Here is a 25,570-nt window from a genome sequence, read left to right on the forward strand (position 1 = left end):
TAGGTACTCAGTTCGCACAATGTGTAATTATGCATTATTAACTTTATTTTCATGAGCGTCGTCGAAATCAATTTCGTAAGCATAACTACCATATATTTATAAAGGTGAATTGGCCTTTATAGCATGCATGAGAGCGATTTTGTCTATTAATAGGGCTCTAACCCAATCTTGATTATGCTAACTGAACTTTTAAAGTGACAAAGGTCTAGTCGAATATGATCCACATTTGAAAATGTTCTCTCTCAAAAATGTTTAATCAATTTATTACAGACTAGTAGAATAAGTAATAATTACATATCGGCGAGATTAGTATGAATCACAACCTGATTATAGGCTTATCAATGTTATTATAATTGTCGGAAAATACTAAAAGATCAAAAAATTTAAGTTTTATTATTAACACAATTCATTCTCAACTTCAACACTATGATTGTCTATTAATGATTCGAAATAGATACTACACAATTCGTAGTCTTACACAATAAAGAAAGTCTACTTATATTCTGATATCAATTATTATTACTATCATATCTGTAGCTATACTTCTAAATGAATATTTTTTATACTTTCAATGTCATTGCTCATGCAGATTATTCATGAAATGCTTAAAAGAAACTGATATGATTGATCGATTATATATTTTTTTTAGAACTTTATCAGATAATCCGCTTATTATTTTCAGTAAACAAGCGTTTCGAAGTAGTAACTTAATAAAATTGTATGTATGTATTCTTAACATCGATCTACAATTATTTACGATTCATGTTTCTTTTACTTATAATCAGTCTATATTCATAGCCTATTATTAAACAACTAGAACCAAGCAACAATTAAAATTTATTTCTCTACTATAGTACTATGATAAAAGTAGAGATTATACGTAATATTAATAATTTAATCCTGTACTCGACTTCGAGTAGACATTCCAGTCGTGAATATCTATGCTGCGTTACAATGTCACTAGTGACAGACTGCCAACCACTACCCGATCAATTTACACTTTCTACTTGTACCGATATACTCTCCCACACCCTTTTACGAGTTTTTATTTGGATGATTGGTGTTATTTCTGCGATCGGAAATTTTATTGCTATCATATGGCATACTAAAAGTATGACAAAAGAATTTCAAGTTGTTAAAACATTACTTATTAACTTATCTATAGCTGACTTCACTATGGGTATCTATTTGATCAACATTGCATCAGCAAATATCTATTTTGCAGGAATTTATTCTGAATATTTGGAAACTTGGCTTCGTAGTCCATTTTGTTCAATAGCTTCTTCGTTAATTACATTATCGAGTTTTATGTCGACTGTTATCTTATTTTTGATTAGCCTTGATCGATATTGGGGTCTAGTATACATGTTTGATAACTATCGCTTATCCTACCGTTTTGTTGTGATATCATTATCCTTGTCGTGGGTGCTATCTATTATTTACATTGGATTGCCAGTCATCTATAGTATTAATCAACCTAGCCAATATCGTTTCCATGGTACAAATGGTGCTTGTATACCCGGTAATCTATCGAATACGTACTTCCTGATATGGTTAATATTTTATTGTGCTTTTACTTTTGTAATATGGATAACGATTAGTATGATGTATATCGCCATGATTGTAACGTTAACACGTATTCGAAAGCAAGCTAATCGTCAGATATCATCGGTAGAGAAGATTATCCAAGCTAAAATGATAGCTATTGTTATTACTGATCTCATCTGTTGGATGCCATTATATATCGTCTTACTTCGATTCTTATTTGGCTATGGATTAGATACGCATTCCTTACCGTTTATTGCTGTATTATCATTGCCAGTGAATTCATGTATTAATCCAATTTTTTATACCATATTTACTCGAACATTCCTCAATAAAGCTAACAACATGATACGACAACTTCGAAATATCTTAACATTATGTCAAGTATATCTTTATCAGTGCCATAGCAATTCCAGTAGTCAATCATTCGGTAGGTATAAAATTTTCTACAATGCTATAAAATTTCATTAGGAGATACTTGATATTTGTTAGTTAGGAGAAAAAACGGTAGTGTTGATGATATTCGGCATTAGTTATAAAGTAAGAAAATGCCATCATCATCAGGGATAGATTAATCTCTAGATCTAATATTGCGATGGATTTGCATCCATATGACCGCATAGCCGTTGATATAATTAAGCTGGTACTGCAGTAAATATATGCGCAGATCGATTTAAGTAGGCAAAATAGGACTGATTTGGACAATGCTAGTATTTCTATTAGGTTCTTTGGATATCTAATCAGAAGAGTTTATCGATTGCTAAGAGTAAGATGAGAAAGTCTCTTAAAAGACTCTTGTAAAAGCACCGTATTTAATTGCAATAGAAAATTTTGCTCGCATTTAGCTAGGTACGTAGACTCTATTATTTACCGCGACTATTTTATGAGCGTATTATTCCCACTACAATCTTGGTATAAATATGAATCAGAGCCATCCACAAACCTCAAGGAATTAAGCAATACAATTACCTTTGGACGTATAGAATTGATAAAGAACATAGATCACTTTAACAATCTATTGTAGTATGCAGCTTTAATCACAGAAAATTGCAGATGTACTTCTAGTGCGATACTATGAATTAATAAGTACTTTCCATATTCTCAGTTGTCAATATTCTATTGATGATGAAATACGAGTAAATAACTACAGTTTTCTATAATGATATAGATAGTAATTGGTATTGGTGAATTCGCTACTAATTCAGTGGTTTCTAATTGCATATAAATAGGAATTACAATTCTATTCTACATATAACTAAGCCAATACTGATTACAAATATTATAATTATGGCATAAATGTAGAAACATCAGGCGAAAATCACAAAGATATATCAATTCTATCGAAAGAAACAAAGTGCTTAACTCAGGTATATTCTCACTCAGATTTATATCTGTAATATTGAGATCGTTGACTTATTTACTGTGTTGTAACTTTGTCGTCGTCATAATTATATACAGATATAATTCTATATAAAAGTTTTGTGATTCTTTCCCTAGACATATTACAAAATTAAACTGACAGATAAAAATAATAACGGCACCTTTGGTTTAATAAAATTTTACGATGCAAATAACAAGAAAGATTGGCAAAGTGAAAATAAATTCTACAGGGTTATAGCATCAAACAAATTTCAATTGCAAAACATCATACAATTACTATCGTTAGCTAAAGAAACGGAACATAACATTATAATGGACATGCCATTTAACGATATTTATCAAAAACTGTAAGGCTTAAAAATTTTTATCGTTATAATGTAATTTATATGCCATCGTTAAATGCTTTTGTATCTGTTTCATACACTATCATTTCAAATAGACATAATACACTATATTTACTGTATAAATGTTTATAATAACCTATTTCGTCAAACTTTGCGAAATTGATTAATTATTATATATTACCATATCCATAGCAATCCAAATTAACCGAAAACTATGTTAAATTTATAAACTTATAGTTCAAAAAATAAAGTTGTTTACTCAGTCGCAATTAAAACTGAAAACTTTCTTTCTGTCAATAAGAATACTCTCTTACACACAAATATCAGACCTAATTACTGAAGAAATAAAAATAATAAATGAATGTCTTTACAGTAATATAATCTTGCTTCATTGATGCTTCTCTGATGCGACTAGATGTTATTCTATAAATCTACGAAATAATGTTTAGATAATCAAAGCGATTCTAAAAGCTAGAATATTATTTTTCGAATAGATGCCTATATAGTTTAACCTCATATCTAAACTAAAAGTATCAAAATTAACTTTAATTAAGCTATAGTTATAATTGTATCGGTAATATATTGTCATCTTTGGATCATCATTATTATGCAAAGGCAGAGGAATAACGTCACTCCAATAGCTTTGTAGTAGTAAATAACTAGAACAGTATGATATTCGTAATATAAGTATCTATATAATATGTGCAATTGTGCATACAAGTAGAAGAAATTCTCTTGAAATTTGATACTGCTAATATCATACTGATTTTACAGCACATATTATTCTTTATCTTTAGATTTTCATGTTATGAATCCCCTCACATAGATCAAGATGTACAAATTCTAAGCACATTGATTCGTTCCCAGTCAAAGGATTTGACGTCAGTCAATGTTCTACGAATTATCGAAGATATTGTAAAAGCTATTTCATCATTGCAAGCCCATTTGATCGTCCATGGTGGTATAGATACTAATGCTATCATTATCTATATCCCAACTGCGGTATTTAATGCATAAATATTAACTATCAGTCTTAATTTTCACTTAGTACCAAGTGTCAAATTAAACTTTGCCACTGGCAAGCAATTGTACGATAATAAATAATAGCCTATATTATCATACTTAATAGACAAATGCAGCATTTTAATTGTATAATATTATTAACTATATCTCATGAATCCTACAGTAAATACGTGTATTAATACATATGTATACATCAGTGTTAGACTCTGTTCGATAAAATTCCCACATTCAAAGTTATACGTTCAGCGTTATTTACAACTATATTGTATTTTTAACAGATCAAGCCAATTAAGGCTGTTTTAGGCAATTTTACCGCTTCTCAAATATTAGAAAACAACCGCTCTTCAAAATTAAACCAAGAAATTGAAAACAAAATAAATAAAAATGTAACCGATCTGGCGCAATTATACTATAGCCTCAGTTCATACTGCCAATCCAAAATAACTATGGTATCCTGCAAATATGTTATCGATAGTGAGCAAGTTTATCGTCAGAATGAATCAATCGTGAAATCTCTGGCTAGTTTCTGCCTATTAATCATCTGTATTGCTTTAGCAGCATACAAAATACTTATTATGATCAGACACATGCCTACAATTACCACCACTACAGCATGCAGTTTTAATTTCTAAATAATTAAAATATATATAAAAAAAAAATAGATGGAGTTAGTAATTGCCTCTGCAAACATCATCAGTTTTCTGAAAGGTAGTTGAGGTATTGCCTTTAATTTCCACATAGAATTGATATAAAATACAATATGTTTCAGCTAGATTTCTAGTATTATATTTATAGGATTGATCAAGAACCGATCTAATAAATCTCATATTTATATTTTATCAGTTAGAAAAAGAAATATCTGCCATAAATAATCATCAACGGCTAAAAACTCTGCAGGATTATCGTATTGACCATATCTTGCCAGTACTTCAAGACACAATCAAAAATCTTACTGATATAAATGACTGAAGTAAAGAAATCCTTGCTGTGCACATTAATGGTGTAAATGTGCCGGTAATAAAATTATTAAACTTAATCGCACAGCAAGTACTTTTCTTGGTACTATCGTGATTATACATCAATGAAAAATTCTTTAATTCTCATTAATTTAACTGCAGATTTACTTTCTACAACTAACAGCATATACCCTATAGATACTTCCTGAGATATCATTCATACCTATAAATGTTAAATACCATTTAATTTGCTTTGGCTTATACTAGTAGTCATCTTATCCATATTGATAGTCTTATATTCATTGCAACAGTTTGCATGTTTTCAGAAGACTATTTACTGTACCCAGTTTAATCGTTGTAATGAACCATATACAAATAGGATAGCAATCATACTGCCCTCAAGTATAATTGTTTGGCGGTGATTGTAGTAGGTTTTACTCAATTAATGGTAATAATGGCTAATAACTATAATACCGTTTGATTTCTCTTTCTCTTAACAACCACTGCGATACTGCAGAATTAATCAAGTATACGAATACATTCATATATATTATACATAAAGCATTATCTTTCCCAATTTCGCGGTAGATATTCTATGCAACAATAGTGTGATATGCATTAAATTTTACTTAAATTTTAATCTCTAACAGTTTATTGATAACATTGGAGTAAAGCAAATTCTATAGCATATTAATAGCCTATTGCAAACTTAAATCAATAAAGAATTACCGGACATAAATTCCTAGATTTGATGTTTATTTTTTATTATTTGAACTGCAATTAAGTTTCTTTAGCCATCAAGCTGTAACAATCGGTGTAGTTCTTCTAAACACCAGCAAATACAAACCATTAAAAATGATTGATAATTACGAATAGCGTTTGAACAAATTTGTAAAGTTTTGGTGAAACATCAAGGGCAATAACTAATAGATACATGTCGATAGATAAATTTGTATACCCAATACCTTTGATTTAATGTTACAATTTTATGGTCTACGTATACTTTACTAACTTAATGGCACAACAGAAGATCTGGTACATAACATACATATAAATATATATATATATATATTAGTTTCATATTAAGAAACCCATTCGTGTTAGAAATATTTATACTGCATAGATTTCAATTTCATGTTGAATTTCTTCTGACGCTAAAGCATCAATAATATGATGATAAGATGTAGCATACCCTAGACAGCTTGATAAACAGTATATAGCAGTAATGAATACATAATTAAAGCATACCATACTCTTTTATTACTATAACTATGATTCTAGATCATCGTGGATCTTTTGCAATTTAAATTTCTTATTGAGCAAGTCAGCCCTTCGATAATTCCTATTTTTAAAACTTTACTCACAGAGCAAGATTTGGAAAGTATCAGCAATTGGCTAAAATTTATCGTCTTGTGAGAAAGCATCAGAATTACATTTTAATGAAATTTTCCTAAGATAATGGTATCGAAATAACATTAAAAACGCTAATCCTTTCATTACGGTTTGGCAAATAGCAATTTTGATACAGCCATACAAAATAAAAGTCTAAAATCCATGCATGATATTTTTATTGGCTAGTGAATATTATACATATACGTTTAACGTTACATATTGTAGAGATATGGCAGTGATTCAAGAATTATAAAGAGATGTATCGTAGGTTTGATACTTTCAAAGCTGCCAGAATGTTGAAGTTAAATATCCGAATTCAAATTTATCAAGTATTAAAAAATTTTACGACATTACAATTAAAAATATTTCATGTTAAACGCTAAATATTTGCTGCCCATAATCAGCTTAACTATCACTGAGTGATGGTTGTATTCTCAATATTTATTCTTTTTTCTATTGTCAGCCTGTTCAAACACATTTCTAAAGGTGGTTTCGTACCAATATTCTACAAACGTTGTAACGGAATCTATAAAAATCAACCATTTAAGTAAATATTCGTATCACCAATGAATTACTATGACATATGGTATCTATTAAAATTGTATGGATAACCGGTTCTTTAAACGTACAGCATGTAGATTTAGGCGTTGCAACTCTTGAACACGAATTCTATCGATAGCTAGCGTTATTTTAGTTGAGGAAACACCAAGATCTTCAGCGAAGCGCCCAATTAAATCATAAGCCACTATGTTAGCTCCATTCTAAATTGTAAAATCAACATATATCTCATGTTCAGTTCGACATCTATTGGATAGATATGGTTATTAAAAACGATCGCTAACCTTGTCTGTGTACGGATGAACTGTTAAATCAATTCCCTCGTTAGAAAGCTTCTGATAAACCATGACATCAATATTACTTCTTCTATATTCTGATTTTGGGCGTTCTTTTCTTGAAGCAGGAGCAGCATTACCAGAACTTAGATCATTAATCATTGAATAGCGCTTCATATTTAAGTCCGACCGAGGAGGACTACGATGGCGCAAATTATGACTTGATAAGGATCTTCTAACAGGTGGCATGACGGTGATTTTCATAGAATCATCTACATCGTCCTCATTGTCGCGCAAATGTAGATTACGGTTTCCACCTGGATTTATTTGAATAAAAAATTCGATGCATTAGTCGCTTAGTAGTTCAATATCAGCAATGAATCAATTACCATATATTGTAATAATATTGAGGCCAATAATAAGCGCATGGCGTAGAGATATGCTCGTAGACTTTTACCTGATTCTTCGTTCTGTGAATATCCTGATAACCTGGCATTATTTTCCGCTTCAGTATTATCTAGCTCTTCGGCCTTTTGTAGCGCAATAATTAAGAAACATTGCCAGATAAAGCAAACCGAAACAACATAACTACACCACATAAGTTCAAAAAATAGTATCTTTTTAAATCTAAATTCCATAGATACCTTAGTACTTACCAGTTTAATAGCAGTTTCCATTGACATTTTCTTATCTCTAACAGCCTTTAATAGTTTTAGTCGGTCAGACTGACTGAGTGATTTACCAATCGTAGGAGACGGCGAATAAGCTAAAGAACCAAGACCTGATATTCTAGACAATGGTATCTCGTAAAAGTTGCAAAATACATCTTATTTACCTTTCCTTGCAGCAGAATCCGTTGGAGATGAATCTCTTCTGCTTCTTCGTCTAATTACCGATTCGGTTGACGATGAATCCCTTCTAATATGTTCTAATAATAGCAATAGAAATAAATTAATCTATACTACATGTATGAACTGATACAATGTCCGGCAGTGACATATTTTAAACTATATTATACCCTTCCGATAGTTCTCTTCCATTCGATCTACTTCTGTCTGTTGAATCATATTTATTGTAAAGATTATTTTCTATTTTAGCACTTAACCTTTGACTAAATGATTTCATTCTGTTGATAAAGTATATAACTTACCCCTGTATCACTGTCCATCTCACCAGCTAAAAAAAAGGTAGAGTAGAATCTCACTTAATTTATCATAATTAATCTCTTTGGCAACTTTCGTTACATAGACATTTTGATATGATAATAACTTACTTGATTTCCGACGTAATGATAAATTAAGCGTGGATCGAAGTTTAGTACTTGTGGCTTCTTTAATATCTTTCTTTAAATTGGACATTTTCAAAGAAAGGTTTCTCTTCCATGTTTTACCAGTCTTAGGCCGACCATCTTGAATTTGACCTAAAGCCGCATTATTGTCTTGCGAAGGCCTCTTTGGAACAGCTAATGTGAGTGTATAGATTAACAGATATCCTTTTGTTAGACATAAGGTGGTAAAAACGTTACTCTTTATTGACCATAGCCATATTTTGGTGCTAAAAAATTTCTGTAAAATATTGCTAGAGCATCACTGTACGTTGATAAACTGAAAAAGACGATAGACTAACATAAAGAAGGCAGTTTTATATTTATTAATTAAAGTTTTTATAGATAGTTAATGCCTTGCTATCAATACAACAAGTACTACAATGCCTAATAGGATATAACTTTTACAAAGACGGTCAGTGACAATTCTAATTTGAAACGGACTAAGAATACGCAAGCATTACCTGATGTTTCTTCCCTTCGTTCAAGGTAGATATCGTTCCTGTTATCCTACATTTTATGATAAATAGTAATTAGATAGTTGGTAAGAAATTCAATAAGAACCAAATTAATGCAACATTTTAACCTATAGTGTTTTCAAATTGTAATGTAACTGATATATTTTTAAATATAGGCATCTTATATTATTCTTAAATATCAATACCTTTACAGTCTTCTTGCACTATATTCTAATATAGCTTATCGTATTTAGTTATTTATAGCACTTACCGTTTTCGCTATTTTCTACAATTATTTACTATTACATTGTCTATTATGGTATATGTTGTATCTAATCCTACACTCTTATTCTCTCCATGCGTTCTGTATTTATCATAAAAACTATGATAACACCAATTTCAGCCTCAGATTATGTTAGTTGCAATAGTCGCAGTGTTAGTATTTCCTTACGCTTCTTTACGATAGCTTACGCGCTGCTCTACAAAAACTATCATATTGTATGCAATCACAGTCTACAATAAAGCATCCATTTTCTACTAAAATCTTGATGTAAAATTCTCTATATGGCAACTAAGTTCGCTACCGCCGACTCATCGAACCCTCCATCACGTAATCTAATCTCTAAAACGTACAAGCTAGCTGTCTTAACTGCACTAATTATAACAGCATGCCATCCAAAAAAAAGATTGATCAATCTACTTTCGAATTACCTTTTCACTTTCAGCTCTGTTTGCTATAGGGGATACAACTTTACTTTTAATATTTTGCTTGATTCCTCGTACTCTTAAAGATTGCAATTGTTGTAAAATTTCTAAAGCTGATGCATCCAAGGTATCCGAATAGTTTAACGCCAACTCTGATAATCGATCGCTATCCTAAACATAGGAAATAAAAGCCATTTAACAAAGTATGTTATAGGTGCATAGTCGAAATATCATGCACCAGTTTAAGTCATCACATCAACTTAATCAGCTTACAACCCCTGTTACACGAAATCTATCTTACGAAATAAGATATTGACTGGGAGTATATTGTAAGCCGTCGGCACAATTTTCCTAATCATTCATTAGTGCATCGAAAACTGATCTAATGCATTAATTGTTCTTTTATCATTGACACAGTGAAGATACTGGGTTAATCAAGTTCTTTGAAATACTGTAAAAACATGTCATAGGAGGGAAGAGAAAGACTAAAGACTACACCATAAAGTCAAAACCTCTAGCGTGGTTAATCCGGAATCAGCTGTAAATAAATTTATGAAAGGGCAAATTGTGTCTTATCCTTTTCCAACTTTAGCCAACAATACAGTTGGTGTAAATCTACACACAAGTACTAAGATTAACTACGAAAATGTTCCACCCTTTTCTCTTTTCCAAGCCTTTTGTATCCAACTACAGTATGATCATAATCATCTAAAATATCGATCAAGTTGATCAGTGATCAAAAATTTCTCTACTTTACTCGTAGCCACATTGAAAGCATCAATAATTAATTTAATGCGTGCATTAAACTGGATTCAACTCGCATCAGAAATCCAATATCTTTCGGTCAATTTTGCTTTAGATAATGTGATTACCACTGCTATTGTATGACTATCCGTGGCGCCATTTTGTAATGACATCAATAGTCTGGGGGGTTTATTGCATTACCTATCATTAATACCATATTGGCTTAAAAACTACGCCATTGATGATGATGTTCTTGAGAGATAGCAATACGCTGTTATGAAACTCATATTGTCCATTAATTATTCCCATAATATTTTCTGCTCTATTTATTTCCACTTACGGTTTACTGTCTGATTTCTACCAATTAGGTATGTCAAAGTATGAATATTATAATTATGCTATTGTACCAGTCAACAGTCTTAATTAACCAAGAAAGTAAGCCCAAGGAAAGATAGCCATTATTACACCCAACTGGCTCTCGTTTCTACTTTTTGCCTTAACAGCAGGCATTCTACGCGGTATTATTAGCAATATTGTTAGTATAGGTCATCATTTCTTACAGTATAAGAGTATCAGGATATTTACTCGGATCCATTTACTACAGTAATGGATAGAATATCCAAATAATACAGCAGTACAATCAAATAAAACCTTCCGGCCATCCTCGTAACAATTGGAGTTAGTTCAAGATTCTTTCTCGAATACATAACAGTAACAGCTGTTATAGAAGGGAAAAAATATTAAGTTATTTTGTCGTGTTTTACTGACTACACTTTTTGATGCATAATGTGTGACCGTTGACCAACTGTAGCGTGCAATAATTAATAAGAATTCTATCGTATGATTGCCTTTATATCAACAAGCCATGAGGTTATTTAGAAGGATCCTTTTGTGTTTACGGATTAGATGATATATTTATTTGCATCTATCCGCAACCTATGTAATGAAATCTTGCCATATAGTATGATTGATGACGGGAAGTAAATAAAAGTAGTGAATAAATCGTACTTTTTAATCATTACAGCTTTAGCGACAATATCCGATGTTAAGTGCAAAGATGCGAGAAATGCGAATGGCAATATATAGTAGGTATCCAAAATTGAACGAGTTCTACCGTATATCACACAAGGACTTTATGATGGCACCTGGCTAGCATAATTCTCGTATTCAATTTTAGTCATTCACTGACATAGCCTTACATATGGAGAATATTTACCATCATTTAATTAACTATTGCGATTCTATCGATGGATAAAAAAAGGAAAATTTCGAGTCGAAAATTTTTTTCTTTCGATTTGGAAAGTCTACTGATTGATTAATTAATTATTAGCTAAGGGCAAGCTGCCACCTTAGCTCAATACGATGCAACCCTTCTATTCTCTCTACTTGGCTATTGACTGTTTATAGCATTAAGCCAATGGAAGGAAGATTGAAGTTTCATTTTCTGCTGTCGTGATGGATGCATTTTATAGGACAAACGTAAACTATCATGGCAACACTTTATCCATGAAATATTGTTGTTAGAAAGATAGCGTATTGCTTGAACTCATCTCGTGTCTTCAGGAGTAAGGTGTTCAAATAGCTGATTGATGTTAATCGCTATAACTCTATCGACTAGATGTATACTCGTATCCAGGGTTTAACACAACTGCCAACCTCATCGAGCAGCCAAGTTTGATCATTTTTGAAAAAGCGATGCTTTATGTATACGCTTATATTACACATATGTATTGTATGATCTATATACATCGTACAGTAAGTTCTCTTTCGACATTTGCTACTCCTATTCAGCTTGACAGCAATCTACGAGTACAGTCAAAAAAAGGGTCAAAGCTTGAATTGCAATCCAAGTTGGACAGGCTACTATTCCAATCTGTTGATAGCAAAATTGCCTAGCGATACCTAAAACTAAAAAGCATCATCAACCTTATCGAATATCGCACATCTTTGACGAGAGATTTCGTTGTTTACTTTTATCATTATGACTGTATGCACAAGTGATTAAAAAGGATTACTAATTGTTAATTGTTATTTGCATATGGCATATATGCCTATCTCCTGCTCTCGTTGCCCACTGTACAACTATCTCATTTGAACCAAGGGAAAAAAAAAAAATGATTGGCTTGGATTACAGTAACCCACTACGGCGTAATTATCAAATCATGGATATCTTGTTGTGTTTTTGGGGGAAATAATTTCCCTCAGTCTTTCTTCATCCATCGATGGAGAAAAGTAACGACAAAAGTCAAGAAGTCAAAAACAATAGCGATTAAGTAAACAAAGAACGTTCTCAATGATCAATTTTTCTGCAGTCGTTGACTATCGTCTAGTCCACACAAAAGAAAATGAATATCCTTGTACTAGTTAACATGTTATCTAGTCAACAATCTTAATCCTTATAGTGTATATCGTCGTCTTTTTCTATCGATCGCCGTTAAAGGATAAAAAAAAAAAAACTAACCGATTGAAGTAGGAGTTTCGATGAATGGAAAAAAAAACTTTATCTAGTGTGTGGGACAGTCAATAAAGCACAGCGATTGATATGATCTGGATCACTTCAACAATTTGGATTAGTTAAAGGGGTAACATGAGAGTAAATTGTCATCCATATCATGTAGACGATTGAAGATTTTGGGTTGATTTAATGAGTAACTAAAACAATCGGTCAAGTGATTGCTTGATTGATAATTGAATTGCATGGACTATCAATCAATACAAATGCTGTAAGTTGTGTGTGTTTATAGCAAGAATGAATTGATATCATTTTCCATGGGATCCGATAAAACTATGACGGGTAGCTGTTGCCTAACATGCTAAAAGGAGAAATAGCAAGTGGGAGTTGACCTTTTGCTGAACTAATTATAATTAGTCACGTTTTACGAAGCTAAACCAATTTGCAAGTGGAGTATTGTCAAGCATTAGCATCAAGATTGCAGTTGGTGGCCGTTTTAATCAAGACGCTTCAATGACGACGGCATACTGTAGAGTGTAGAATCGCTTTTACTAGGTGTATTGCATTTTTACTCCAGAGTACAGTAGGACACTATCAGATAAAAAATGGCTAATATCGTATTTTGATTCCTACCTCAGCATTATAGGGCTGACGTGTTAAATCGACGCCATCTTCGATTAATTTATCACGAAGAATCATTTTTAACTCAAGCGGAGAATATCTTTTCAATTGTCGACATGCTCCATTTTGTAAATGGAGCGGAATGACAGAATTGGATTGATTGATTGGATTATCCACAGCAGCAGTAAAGCTAGTAGCTCGAAATCTTGCCGCAGTTGAATCAGTTGGATTAGCCGATGGATGATCTGAATGACGGTGTGGATGAAATCGCGTTGGCGAAGAAGGAAATGAACTATCTTGAGTGTCTTCTTCATTTTCAATCTCGTAATAGTAGCCATCATTTGCGGTCTGGCCATAACGATTTCGACTGGTATCGACGAAATCATCATCACTCTCTGCCTTTGCCATCGGTGGCTGATTGGTTATTCCTTGCGATAGCTGCTGATGTAATCGACACGAGGCCGCTATGATTGCAATCCTAGCTGATCTTTGCTGGATCCCCATCACGTTGAGATCATCATTTCCAATATTGCAACATTTTTGGAGATTGTCATAACCGCGTGTTTTAAAATGATTGTAGAAATTACTACAACCGAACGATTCCAACCACGATTGGAGGGTAAATTGATTCATGGCACGATCAACATGAAGGCAGTATCATCGACCACCAAGAAGAATGCCGATGGTTTTAGTCGATGCTGGGATGATATGGCGTTGACTGTCCACTCCTCTAGACTAGATCGAGTCTATACTGTACTCACTAGTTGATCAACTGCCGTAAGCCAAAATTGGTCGCCTACCATGCACTCTCCAGCCCCCTTGTTTACCTCCCTATGGCCATCTATTGTTGGCGTGAATTTTGAATGATGTTTTTATTCCTGCTAGGCATTGAAACCCCACGTCGACAACGTTATTGGATAACAAAAGCATCAAGCAGACCGCCAGTCTAATATAAAGAGCGTCGATATCGTTACAACAGGGATTATCATGGATTACTTAATCTCCTCTACATTAGATGGAGTAGTCGATGACCGAGGGGACGATTGTCTTGTAGGGTTCTGTCATGGGCTACTACTGGATACTAAACGGTATATAGTATCGAATCGTCCAAGGCACTGTCTAGCCAATATAGTCGTGGTCTCTCGCTGATAGCAGCGATGAGTTCATTAGTAGTTTTTACTTAGAAGAAGGAGTACTCTTCGCCAGCTGTCATGATGATCCGGGTCGATTATCTTTCATGGTTCTCCGCGAAAAGAGGATCACCGCTTGGCTTGGTGGTCTATTGCTGGTAGCAGCGATGAGTTCATTAGTAGTTCTTACTTAGAAGACGGAGTACTCTTTGCCATATTGATGATCCGAGTGGATTATCCTGCGTGGTTCTCCGCGAAAAGAGGATTACCGCTTCGCGATGTGGTCTATCGCTGGCAGCAGCGATGAGTTTCATTACTAGTTCTAACTTAGAAGACGGAGTACTCTCCGCCGTAACGACGATCTGGGTGGATTATCCATCATGGTTCTCCACGAAAAGAGGATCACCGCTTCGCTATGGTGAATACAGTATTATAATTGTCCTGATTGTACCGCACTTGATAAATGCAAAATCGTTGCACACTCGCTAGCTGTATAGCTAAAATAATGCGCTACTGGGCGAAAAGATAGTGCTGCGTTTCAAACTACTTGCACTGCTTCTGGTAGCCATACTATTGTCTACTGTCTGGGAGTACATCCAAAAAGAAAGTGTTAATCTATAACATACCGATATTATATTATTCGCGTATTCTTATTACTGTATATCATTCTATATCTATAATTGTATATTATGTGGTAGCTATACCAGCCATTTTACGAACGAATCACTCATTGCCTTAGTCATACAGTCATTTCCTTTTGAATAATAGGCAGCTTTACCCTGCGCACCATGCCGTGTGAATGAGATTTCTCGCATAATTCACAACAAAAGAGATACATTAGTACAGTTTAAGTAACATGCTTCATTAATTTAATTAATTCTACTTAGCCTCAATGTACTTTGACAAATGGAAGAAAAAAAAGCTTCCGTAGATACGCGTAGATATACAGTTGCTATTTACAGAACTGCAGTATATGACCCTTTGCACCATCCCGTATGAATGAGACTTGTCTAATAATTCACTACAAAACAGATACATTAGTAAGTAAACATGCTTCATTGATTCATTTAGCCTTAATGTACTTTAGATAAATGGAAGAGAAAAAACTTGACGTAAAATCTATCGATGCATATGTACATCGACAGTATGATTCATTTCGATCTCGATCAATCGGTGTATTATTGAATGCGTGGTTTGGCAACGATCCAAATTCAGATGATCCATCAAGAGAGATCGATTGATATCCATGTTACTTAATTCAAATTGGCTCATACTGAAGCATTTTATTCCATTTTGAATAATGGAATAGGAAATGAATCACGTTCGTCCATTCTACAGTAACTATTTCTAGAACTCGATTTAATTGATTTTAATGTTGGATCAAGTTGAACAATCCATGATGATATTCAAATAGGCTTGTGTATGCAATACTGTGTCGTAGCCATTTTGGTGAATTTCCTCTACTCGTATTGTACTTTACGTCTTTAGCACACCAAAGAGCATGCGCAATTCTACAGTACTACAGTACAGTGGAAGGCATTGACTGTACAGTACAGTATGAGATCAGCTTGTACTGTACGCAGTGTTGGTTCCCTTTTGACGGTCATGTGATCCTGGCAATGGTCACATGACTGGATACCGTAGTGTACGATGGTCCTGTGGTACCAAGGTAGAGGGAGAGTGGGCAAGCGGTCTAGCCATCTATATCTAGTGTAGCTTATATTACAGCTTGCTCATCATTTCCTTGCGTTGTTGATTAAGCGGCAGTCTGCGTTATTCTACTACAGCAAAATGGCAGTTTTCAAATGGCTACTAAGGACAATTCTTGCTGGAGCATTTATCCTTGGAGGTGCTGTCAAGCTCATGCCAACGATTCATGAAGAAGCCTATCAGCATATGGTAAATTCCAATGCATACGATGTGCAATCTTGATTAGGGCCAATGCAATCGACATTGTCTGTATGTAGAATGCACTTTTTATTCCATATTGTGCCGTCATTCAAATTAGTTTGCATGATTAGCTTGCTAACCCTCCCACCCACCTACCCTTCGCAAATCAAATCATGCCGTAGTCTTGCTGTACACTCTACTTTAGGATGAAAAAGGTTGTCTTAGTTGGCTGGCTATCAGTCATCATGCACACCGTATCGCCATGGTAATCGAGAATGGATGATTACTTTCATGACAGCTCCATATCTTTCCATAGATTGATGAAACCGTCCCACTAGGGAGGATCATTTTTGTCTGTGCAACGATAGCCTATCTAGGCGCTGATGACGACCTGTATCAATAACTTATTCCAATTTAATAAGTACTAGACTGTTATTGATCATTCCTAGGATACAGTATTTAAAGCCAGTGTTCAGCTTGACTCACTCCACAAGTCTCCATCTTGATATAATAATCACATTTCTGCATATCAAGACGAGGATGGATTTAATTTGATTATCCAAGGCTTACAAGCTGACGTAAAGACACAACTGCATCACTTTAGTGAAAGCGGATTCTACCCGCTCGAGAATTACTTACACTAACTAGTACTAAGCATAAAATCAACGCCTTCATACTGGGTATAGTTTGCCTACAGCTTAAGCCATGGCAATAGTTGCATCAAGATAAAATCAAATTCCCCTTTTTACAGCCAAAACCCTTTCAAAACCATCATCAATGAGATCATGCATGGTCTATTTGATCAAGATATTAGTTTTGTTTACAGAATAAGATGAACCATGTGTTTTTTCTCACGTACCATACAGCACAAATACAATCGCTCTATTTGTTGTACTTTGTACTACCTTCATTTGCAGTTAATGCTGGCTGGTGTTTTTTCTGGCACTTTGACCGTACCGACCGATACTACAAGATCATGCTTGACAACAGGACTAATTTAGCATTCTGGGCACACTTTTGACGGAACACAGTGTCCACTGTGCAATGTAGAATAAGACACGCATAAGCATGACAACAAAAATGGCGTTGATTACCTTCCGTAACATATGCCTTCAATACAGTAGAATGAAGTGGAAGTAACTGACAATTTACCAAGTACAGTAGACATCAAGAGCATAGGCAATGCAGTAGTATAAGACGATATCGTCCTCAACAAGCAAGTACACAAAATTGCTATACTATATATGCAATCCACCAATATGCAGGCCACAAAGTACCGTACTCAAAGGTACCCTATGATCGCTTATTGTAATAACTGAAAATGAATGATGACATTCATCTTTTCCTGCCAATGATCATTTCAAATTTCTATGCATAACTACAAATATTAAAGGTCTGCAATAACACTAGCACTGGCTATGCCAACACCTTTATTGCCTATCCTAGACAGAAGCCACAGTCGATTTGAATTTCTAGACTACATTACTTCTAGAATCAATATACTGTACAAACACTCATGGACATCATTACTACGTCCATCAACATCAGGATTGCATAGTAACAGATCACGTTGATAAGCTAGCAAAGCCCCTTTTCATCAAAATTGCCATATCCTGCCCAGAAGACAGAAGCCGCAGTAGATGTCAATTCCTATATTAATTTAATTTAGAATCAATACATAAACACTCATGATCATAACTACTACGTTCACCATGACTGTAGGGTAACAACTAACTTTCACGAGCTAATTCAATGCCCCTTTCTATCAAGATTGCCATAGAACAAAATTAAATCAAATTCGCACTTAAATGAACATCTCTGTGACTGTCTGGTAATACTACAACAAGGATAATAATACTCTTTCTATTGCAAACACACTTGCTACCCACTAGATGTGCATTACATTAGAATGATTACAAATAGCACTTGTAACCAAATACGATTTTGGACAGTAGACCACGAGCTTGTAAAAGATGTAGAAAGTAAATTGATGTCATCATCTTACAATACAAAATCTCTTTTATTTTAATCAAAGGACAAGGCATTTGCTCAGTTTTTCGATTTCCTGCCATTCGAACGTATTAGCTATCCTACTAGCCATAAACAGTTATTACAAGTTACCGGAATGACTGAAGTAGCCTGTGGTACATTCATGTTTATTGGGCCTGCTTTCCTACGAGCCCTTAGCAGCATGATCTTGATGGGCATTATCAGCGCCGTCATGTACAGCATGCATTCGCTGAAACATCCTCAAGAACATTTTATCCCTGTTGGCGTATTGTTCGGATTGCTATTTTTGGAACGAATGTTTAGTGGTGGCTCCGATAGTAGCTCGGCGAAAAAGCAAAAGTATCAATAACCGATCCACTTTGCACTAGCTTGGTTATAATGCTGTACTATTGTTTGATTGATTCCATGATTCTCTAGAGCAGTATGAAATTGTACTACATTTCGCCAACTTCAAATTGCATCCGTGAACATGAAACTGTCAGGAAAGCTCTACTGTGTCAAATTTTTCATTTCCTGTTGCGTTTGATTGAGTTGAATTTGCTTTCTTATCGATCAACTTAATATCGAAGATATTGACTATTAATAAAATTTTTAAATACTCCGTTAAATAGTTAAATTGCTATATTGACCATGTTATCACATTGCATTACCATAGTTGCACATTAGAAAGACGTTCAGTCTTGACAAATGGAGTCATACCCAATAGATAGGGTTATACTATGAATTTAAATTAACAGCACGCGTTCATTAAAATAAATAACCTCTTCAATAATACAGTACTTACTTAACATGAGTGAGAATGGATTGTTAAAAAAAAAATAGATGTTAACACATAATTACAGCCTATCTTAGTTCAATATGGTAGTTATTGTGTTGGTATCTCCTACATAAATCAAGCAATTTAGTTGATACTAGAATAGCCGATTCCAATGTTTATATGCTTATTAAAATACAATAGAATAGAAACTACTAATGAAATAGAGGAAATAAACTCATATTTGGACTAACCACATAAGAATTATTGTCAATTCTCTCACTAAGCTGGACAGAAAGCTTTAAAAGAGAAAAATTATTCATAGAGCGTTCTCTGGCTAACCTTGCTTAGGAAAATGTTTATCACATTTCATTCATAATTAATCATTACCTGCATAGATTAATACATATAGAATAACATCATCTAATCAGAAAGGTATGCTATTGCTGTCATGATAAAACGAATTGTACCATCTTTTGACAATTTATTACCACACTAATAAGGATCAAATTGTAGCCAGTATTCAATTTCGAATTAAGATTGTGTCAACGATATCGATACTAAAATTGACGTAGCATATTCTACTACGATACTCATAATTCGTCATAGCCTTCTATAGTATATAAAATAATCAACGATATAATTTATCACCCAATCTTGCCAATATTTCATAATTGTACAATATTCACTTAATTTCAAAGGTAAAAAGTCGTCAGACAAATGATGTTATTTACTGTTACTGACAAACTAAGCGAGTGATTTTAACACCGGTAGCGAATTAAAAAAAAGATCGCTCAAAATAGCATAAAACGTTACTAGGATGAAATCTCTAAAACAAATATGCTATAATCCATTCTAATTATTCATTAACTTCAAATTTGTATAATATACATGTCCGGCGATGTTAATGCATAACTGATTTTTTTCAGTGTACACCATGTTAAACTAGACGGCACGACACATTGGAATCTGCAACACATATATCAACATAGCAGTTATGGATTTAGTAATAAACTCAGCATCAATGATATCACGGAGTCCTGAATTTTAATCCTTAAACTTGTGCCTGTACAGTAATTATTCAATTGAAATTCAGCACCTTTAAGGCGGACTAGTTCAAAAAAAATTTTAGGTAATACCAAGTATTGTCAATTAACATGTATAAAGCTGCATAAACACCTGCTGAGCCATAAGTTTACATGTTTGGACAAGCAAAGCCATCCTATCAAATTTTCTTATACAACGCTTTATTTCAACATAATATGCATATAGTGATCAAAAATAAACTTAAAAGCCATTTATATAACCCTACAGTACGCCAAATGGTGTCTTTTAAAGTATATCCAATTTCAATCATTGCTTGCTATATGCCTCAATTCAAAGAACAACCGCATTTGTGATGCTGGTTAATTTACCCATAAATACTTTTTACTTCTAGGGATTAACCTGCGATAATTTTAGTTTAACTGGCTGCATCAAGACTGTTTCAATTCTATCCTTTTGAAAGAAAGCGATGTAACAAAAAGGATACAGTTGCTTATATTTTATTACTACACGTATCCAACACTATTACTGTAGTGGTCTACACATGCGACAATTTTATGCCGACGTGATCTGATAATTAGCTATTAACTGTCAGTGATTGATATCAATGTCATGTCGAGTACCATGCCGAGTAAAGTCCAATGGACTTTGTAAACAGAGCTTTAGTAGAATAAATCTTGCCATTTCAATTTTATTTTGAACTCTGGACTCCACGCGTGTACGTGGCAGAATTTCTGTCCTTAGCAGCTAAATTCATAATCTATAAGTAATTATTAGTACCTTTATACAAGTAAGATAGATGCACTGGTTAAATGGCATGTACATTGTATAAGCACTAAATGTGCAACATGCACGTAGAATATTTTTCTACTAGAATCTTTCAGCATGGAGTCAGCAACCCATAGACTACATGGAAAGACCCCTGTACCGTGGACGTAGTCCATTATGCTGTGGATGTTTTCATGAGCTGCTATTTCTCGCATCTTTTCTGGTAGTATTGCATATTGCGTTATGATATAACGGGTATTATTTCTTGGAAATCCTTTACTATATGTATGCACAACAGGTAGTATATGATATTTAATATAGCACCAGCTGCATTAAAGTATTCAATAAACAAAGTACTATAAACTTGAGATATCTAGTTTCACTCGTACAGTACTTATAAAATAACTCTCAATGTTTCCGTTCTTCATTCTTTTAACTTGACAACTACTAGCAATTTGTCGACTGCCATTCTAGCACTGCCTAGTAAATAAGATAGTTGCTCTTAACACTTTGCAATATAAGTACTGTATCTATCAAATAGAAGCAGCTATCGAAAGTGGCATTTGTGCTGGTGTTAATAAAGTTAATTCTTGCGAGTCCATTCACTTAATCTAATGGAAGCACCTATCTTAAATGGTATTTGCGCTGTTGTTAGTAAAGTTGATTCTTATGCGTGCATGCATTTAATCTAATAACGGTACCTATCAAAAATGGCATTTGTTCTGTTGTTAATAAAATTAATTCTTAAGGGTGCATTCATTTAATCTAACAGAACTACCTATCGAAAATGGCATTTATTTTGCTGTAAATAAAGTTGATTCTTACGGATACATTCATTTATGGAGGCATTGTAACGCTAAAGCCAGATATTAACGTCAACTATCATCGTAGAATCGTAATTTCTATCTACTATACAAGTTTAGTATAGATGACTATCATAAGTATTACCTTTCGATGCTACCGCTTCTGCTGAATAAATACAAAATTTACGTAAAACTATTCCGGTATCGATCATGATTTATAAATTCTGTTAATCAATCAGTGAAGACTCCATTTCGAAACAAAGATAGCAAAAGCGATAGACTCAATATATCTGCAATCTTATTTCTGACATTTTTTCCTTTTATCTCCATGCTTTATATAGCTGCAGGTATGTCCCCATGTCATTCTAGAAAACTAGATAACAATATACAAAATTTTGTAGATACTTTTCTATAATGGAAAGTAAAAATTTTCCCGATAATTGTCAATCTCCTCTTAGTTATAGGCAGATATAGATCCTTTACTAGTATAGAATCATATGGTACATACCAACAGCCATCAATGATATCATACATGAGACTATACAGTGTAACTAAATTAGGTTCGCACTGCGTAAACTTAAAATTTATAGAATCCGAAATCGTCTATAAAACAACCTTGATCTTTTATTGATCATTGAAAAATTTAATAATAAATGCTACATGTTCTTACCAAATGAGGTACATGAATTTAGCTCTGAGCTAGGTTCTTGTACAAAATTGTCTGGACGAAGATACAATCGATGTTCCTGGCTAGATTGTTGGCCTTCGATAAAAGTCATTTTACTTTACAATTCATCAATAGCTGGTGGACACAATTCTGTACGAAGTATTTATTCCTGCAGAATAAAATTTATACGATCAATTAAAGGTGGTGCTACTATATTAAAAGATAATCCTTCTTAGCAAGTAAATGAAACATTATAGCTTCGAAATATGACAAAATAAAATAAATATTACTAGTACAATTAGCGCTTGCCCTCGTGCTATGAACCTGTGTTGTAGTCATTTAGCAACTTAATCGTTATGTCACTTGTGTAGAGAGTTAGACCAACGATGATATATTTTACATTAAACAACATAATGTGACGAATGAAATCATTTATGTATTAATTATCTATTGCTACGATACGCTGAAGTTATAATATGTTCTATTATATCTAAAGTATTCTTAACAACAGAATTATTTACGTCGGTATGTAATAAATCATCTAGTGAGTTGAAAAAGTGATAAAAATAAATTTCTATTATATTGTAACTAAACAAGAAATTAATTTCATAAACAGTACCGTAGATTATACGCGTATGAAATCACAATATTTAGATTTAAGAACCTAAATTTAAACGCCTTTCTAATCCATCATCTACATATAGTACTGTCTTAATTTTTAGTTAGTATACCGTATAATCACTACTTCTAATTTAATGGCAATATATGATATTTACGTTCTAATTATACAGTAAAATTTATCGCACATTTTCATCTTTGTTACAATAAGATGTCACCTAGCATTAAATTATACGCTATATATGATATGCGTACTTGCACATGTATGCTTTATATTCGAATTTCTTCACTGTGTGATATTGTAATTGTTGGAATGCTATCTATACGCTATTGATTAATTGAAATCGAAATTTTAAGTAATAAATATTAATATGAAAACTAATGACTTTGTTCTATCCCATAATAAATAAAAATTTAGACCAGAACATTGAGCATTAGCGTGTGAAAATCCTACACTGTGCTGTATAATAGCGTTGATATCTACGAGAATCATACTATTGTTAATAATAGACATCTTTTCAAAAGCTAATTTGTATAACCGATATACAGTATAACAACTACGTAGTTATCTATCAACTTTATTTACTTAGTCAACAACAATAAAACAATTTTACTACGCAGGACAATAACTAATTTCTAATTACAGAACCAGGCATGATAAGTATTTAAACGTAGTCATCAGCTTTATAGTTGTATTGTGGTAAGTCTCTTTTGAAGCAAGATGGCCGTTGGTAAATGGATAGTTCGAACAGTTCTTGCATCTGTTTTTATTACTTTAGGTACAATTAAGATAGTCCCGTACGTTGGTAAAGATGTACACAAGCACATGGTAGGTAATATTAAAACTAGCTTACAGTACACTTCTCTGATAAGTTTGCACTACTATTACTATTGATAAGTAATCATGGCATATACACTATCAATAAAATATTATAAAATTGATGGTAAGGATAATTTGTTGCTAACAGATTGAAAAGAATAGTTGATGACAACTATTTATGTCATTTCTACAATATAATCGTAGACAGACTGTTACAAATATGATGAAAATAAAAGGTAACATCAGATTAAACATTACCCTTAAACAGTTCATCTCCGAAGCTATTGCAATGAAAATAACTAAGCAACATAAACTTACCTTACAATAACATCGGCTAGAAAATTGAAAAATAAACGGATGATAGGTCCTCATCAATGGATACCGTCGTTAATATGCCAGTCCTCAATATTATTGAAATTCGGCTTTCACTAGTTAACGGCAGCTTCCTATTGCATCTACTTCATTTACACTGACAGATTAATATCCGAAAGAAATCAGTATTGAACCACAAAACTATGTCTTAGCAGATACTTACAAGTAAATACATAAGTTTCACAATAATTATAATAATTATTAAAGGACAATAATTTGGGCATCACTATATGCGTAAGTTGGATGCTAACTATCAAATGCGTATTAGATTTTCTTATATTGCTGAAAATTAAAAAGAGAGGTGAAGATATTGTATGATAGGACTAGAGTTTTATTTAGTCCACTCTTATATAGCTATTTCTCTGATAAACTGGTCAATTCTTAAGTTCTATCCTAGCACTGCGTTTTAACAACTTTCTAATTAAAATGAAACAATGTGCGTTAATATGATCATGAATCGAGTAAAATTTTCATAGCATGGCCCGTGGTTAAAAATATTGAATACAGTAAAATTATGATTCATTAACGTTATAAATACCCAAAGCTATAACTGTTACTGTATGCACTAACATGTTCTATCGTCTTAGTATACCATCATCTTAGTCATAACGCCAAAAGTAATTATCTTTGCCACTCATATAGGATAATGTTGCTTAATTGTACTCTACCATATACTAGATCATTTTTACTACTTGCTATATCTATTCATTACGTTATAACTCCCCGTTTTAATACATTTTAGAATCATTCTATATCTCAAACTGAAACACTTTAGTTTATAAATTGTTTAACTATCTGTAATATAATGGCCACTTACGTCCAAGAAATACGCCGTAATTCCGTAAAAATAATATACATTTATCCATTTACAGTATACTAATAGCATTAATGAAATTCAGAATTACGATAGCGTGCAA

General features: G+C 33.2%; 5 protein-coding genes across 5 annotated transcripts in view; 3 read left to right on the forward strand and 2 right to left on the reverse strand.

Annotated features, from left to right (window-relative positions):
- Positions 1 to 954: 954 nt before the first annotated feature.
- TRIADDRAFT_31783 (uncharacterized protein) lies at positions 955 to 2,016 on the forward strand (the record flags this gene model as incomplete). Its single annotated transcript, XM_002116882.1, has 1 exon — positions 955 to 2,016. One exon carries the CDS (start codon positions 955 to 957, stop codon positions 2,014 to 2,016), a length of 1,062 nt encoding a protein of 353 aa, XP_002116918.1.
- A 5,036-nt stretch (positions 2,017 to 7,052) lies between these two features.
- Positions 7,053 to 10,921, reverse strand: TRIADDRAFT_60944 (uncharacterized protein; the record flags this gene model as incomplete). The annotated part of the gene is made up of 13 exons (XM_002116944.1): positions 7,053 to 7,145; positions 7,270 to 7,401; positions 7,483 to 7,790; positions 7,931 to 8,003; positions 8,130 to 8,254; positions 8,309 to 8,401; positions 8,492 to 8,528; positions 8,624 to 8,649; positions 8,747 to 8,965; positions 9,262 to 9,307; positions 9,967 to 10,131; positions 10,473 to 10,498; positions 10,906 to 10,921. The coding sequence occupies 13 exons, from the start codon at positions 10,919 to 10,921 to the stop codon at positions 7,053 to 7,055; spliced, it is 1,359 nt and encodes a 452-aa protein (XP_002116980.1).
- A 2,521-nt stretch (positions 10,922 to 13,442) lies between these two features.
- TRIADDRAFT_60945 (uncharacterized protein) lies at positions 13,443 to 14,410 on the reverse strand (the record flags this gene model as incomplete). The annotated part of the gene is made up of 2 exons (XM_002116945.1): positions 13,443 to 13,517; positions 13,790 to 14,410. The coding sequence occupies 2 exons, from the start codon at positions 14,408 to 14,410 to the stop codon at positions 13,443 to 13,445; spliced, it is 696 nt and encodes a 231-aa protein (XP_002116981.1).
- Positions 14,411 to 16,698: 2,288 nt separating this feature from the next.
- TRIADDRAFT_60946 (uncharacterized protein) lies at positions 16,699 to 19,156 on the forward strand (the record flags this gene model as incomplete). The annotated part of the gene is made up of 2 exons (XM_002116883.1): positions 16,699 to 16,806; positions 18,833 to 19,156. 2 exons carry the CDS (start codon positions 16,699 to 16,701, stop codon positions 19,154 to 19,156), a joined length of 432 nt encoding a protein of 143 aa, XP_002116919.1.
- Positions 19,157 to 24,182: 5,026 nt separating this feature from the next.
- TRIADDRAFT_60947 (uncharacterized protein) overlaps positions 24,183 to 25,570 on the forward strand; it is a gene marked incomplete at both ends in the record, with an annotated part of 2,131 nt that continues 743 nt past the window's right edge. Inside the window, one exon of the mRNA XM_002116884.1 lies at positions 24,183 to 24,290. Within this exon, the coding sequence (XP_002116920.1) occupies positions 24,183 to 24,290 (108 nt within the window). The remainder of the gene's footprint in view (positions 24,291 to 25,570) is intronic.

Source organism: Trichoplax adhaerens, genomic scaffold (genome assembly GCF_000150275.1).
Source record: "Trichoplax adhaerens TRIADscaffold_19 genomic scaffold, whole genome shotgun sequence".
Taxonomy (NCBI): Eukaryota; Metazoa; Placozoa; class Uniplacotomia; order Trichoplacea; family Trichoplacidae; genus Trichoplax; species Trichoplax adhaerens.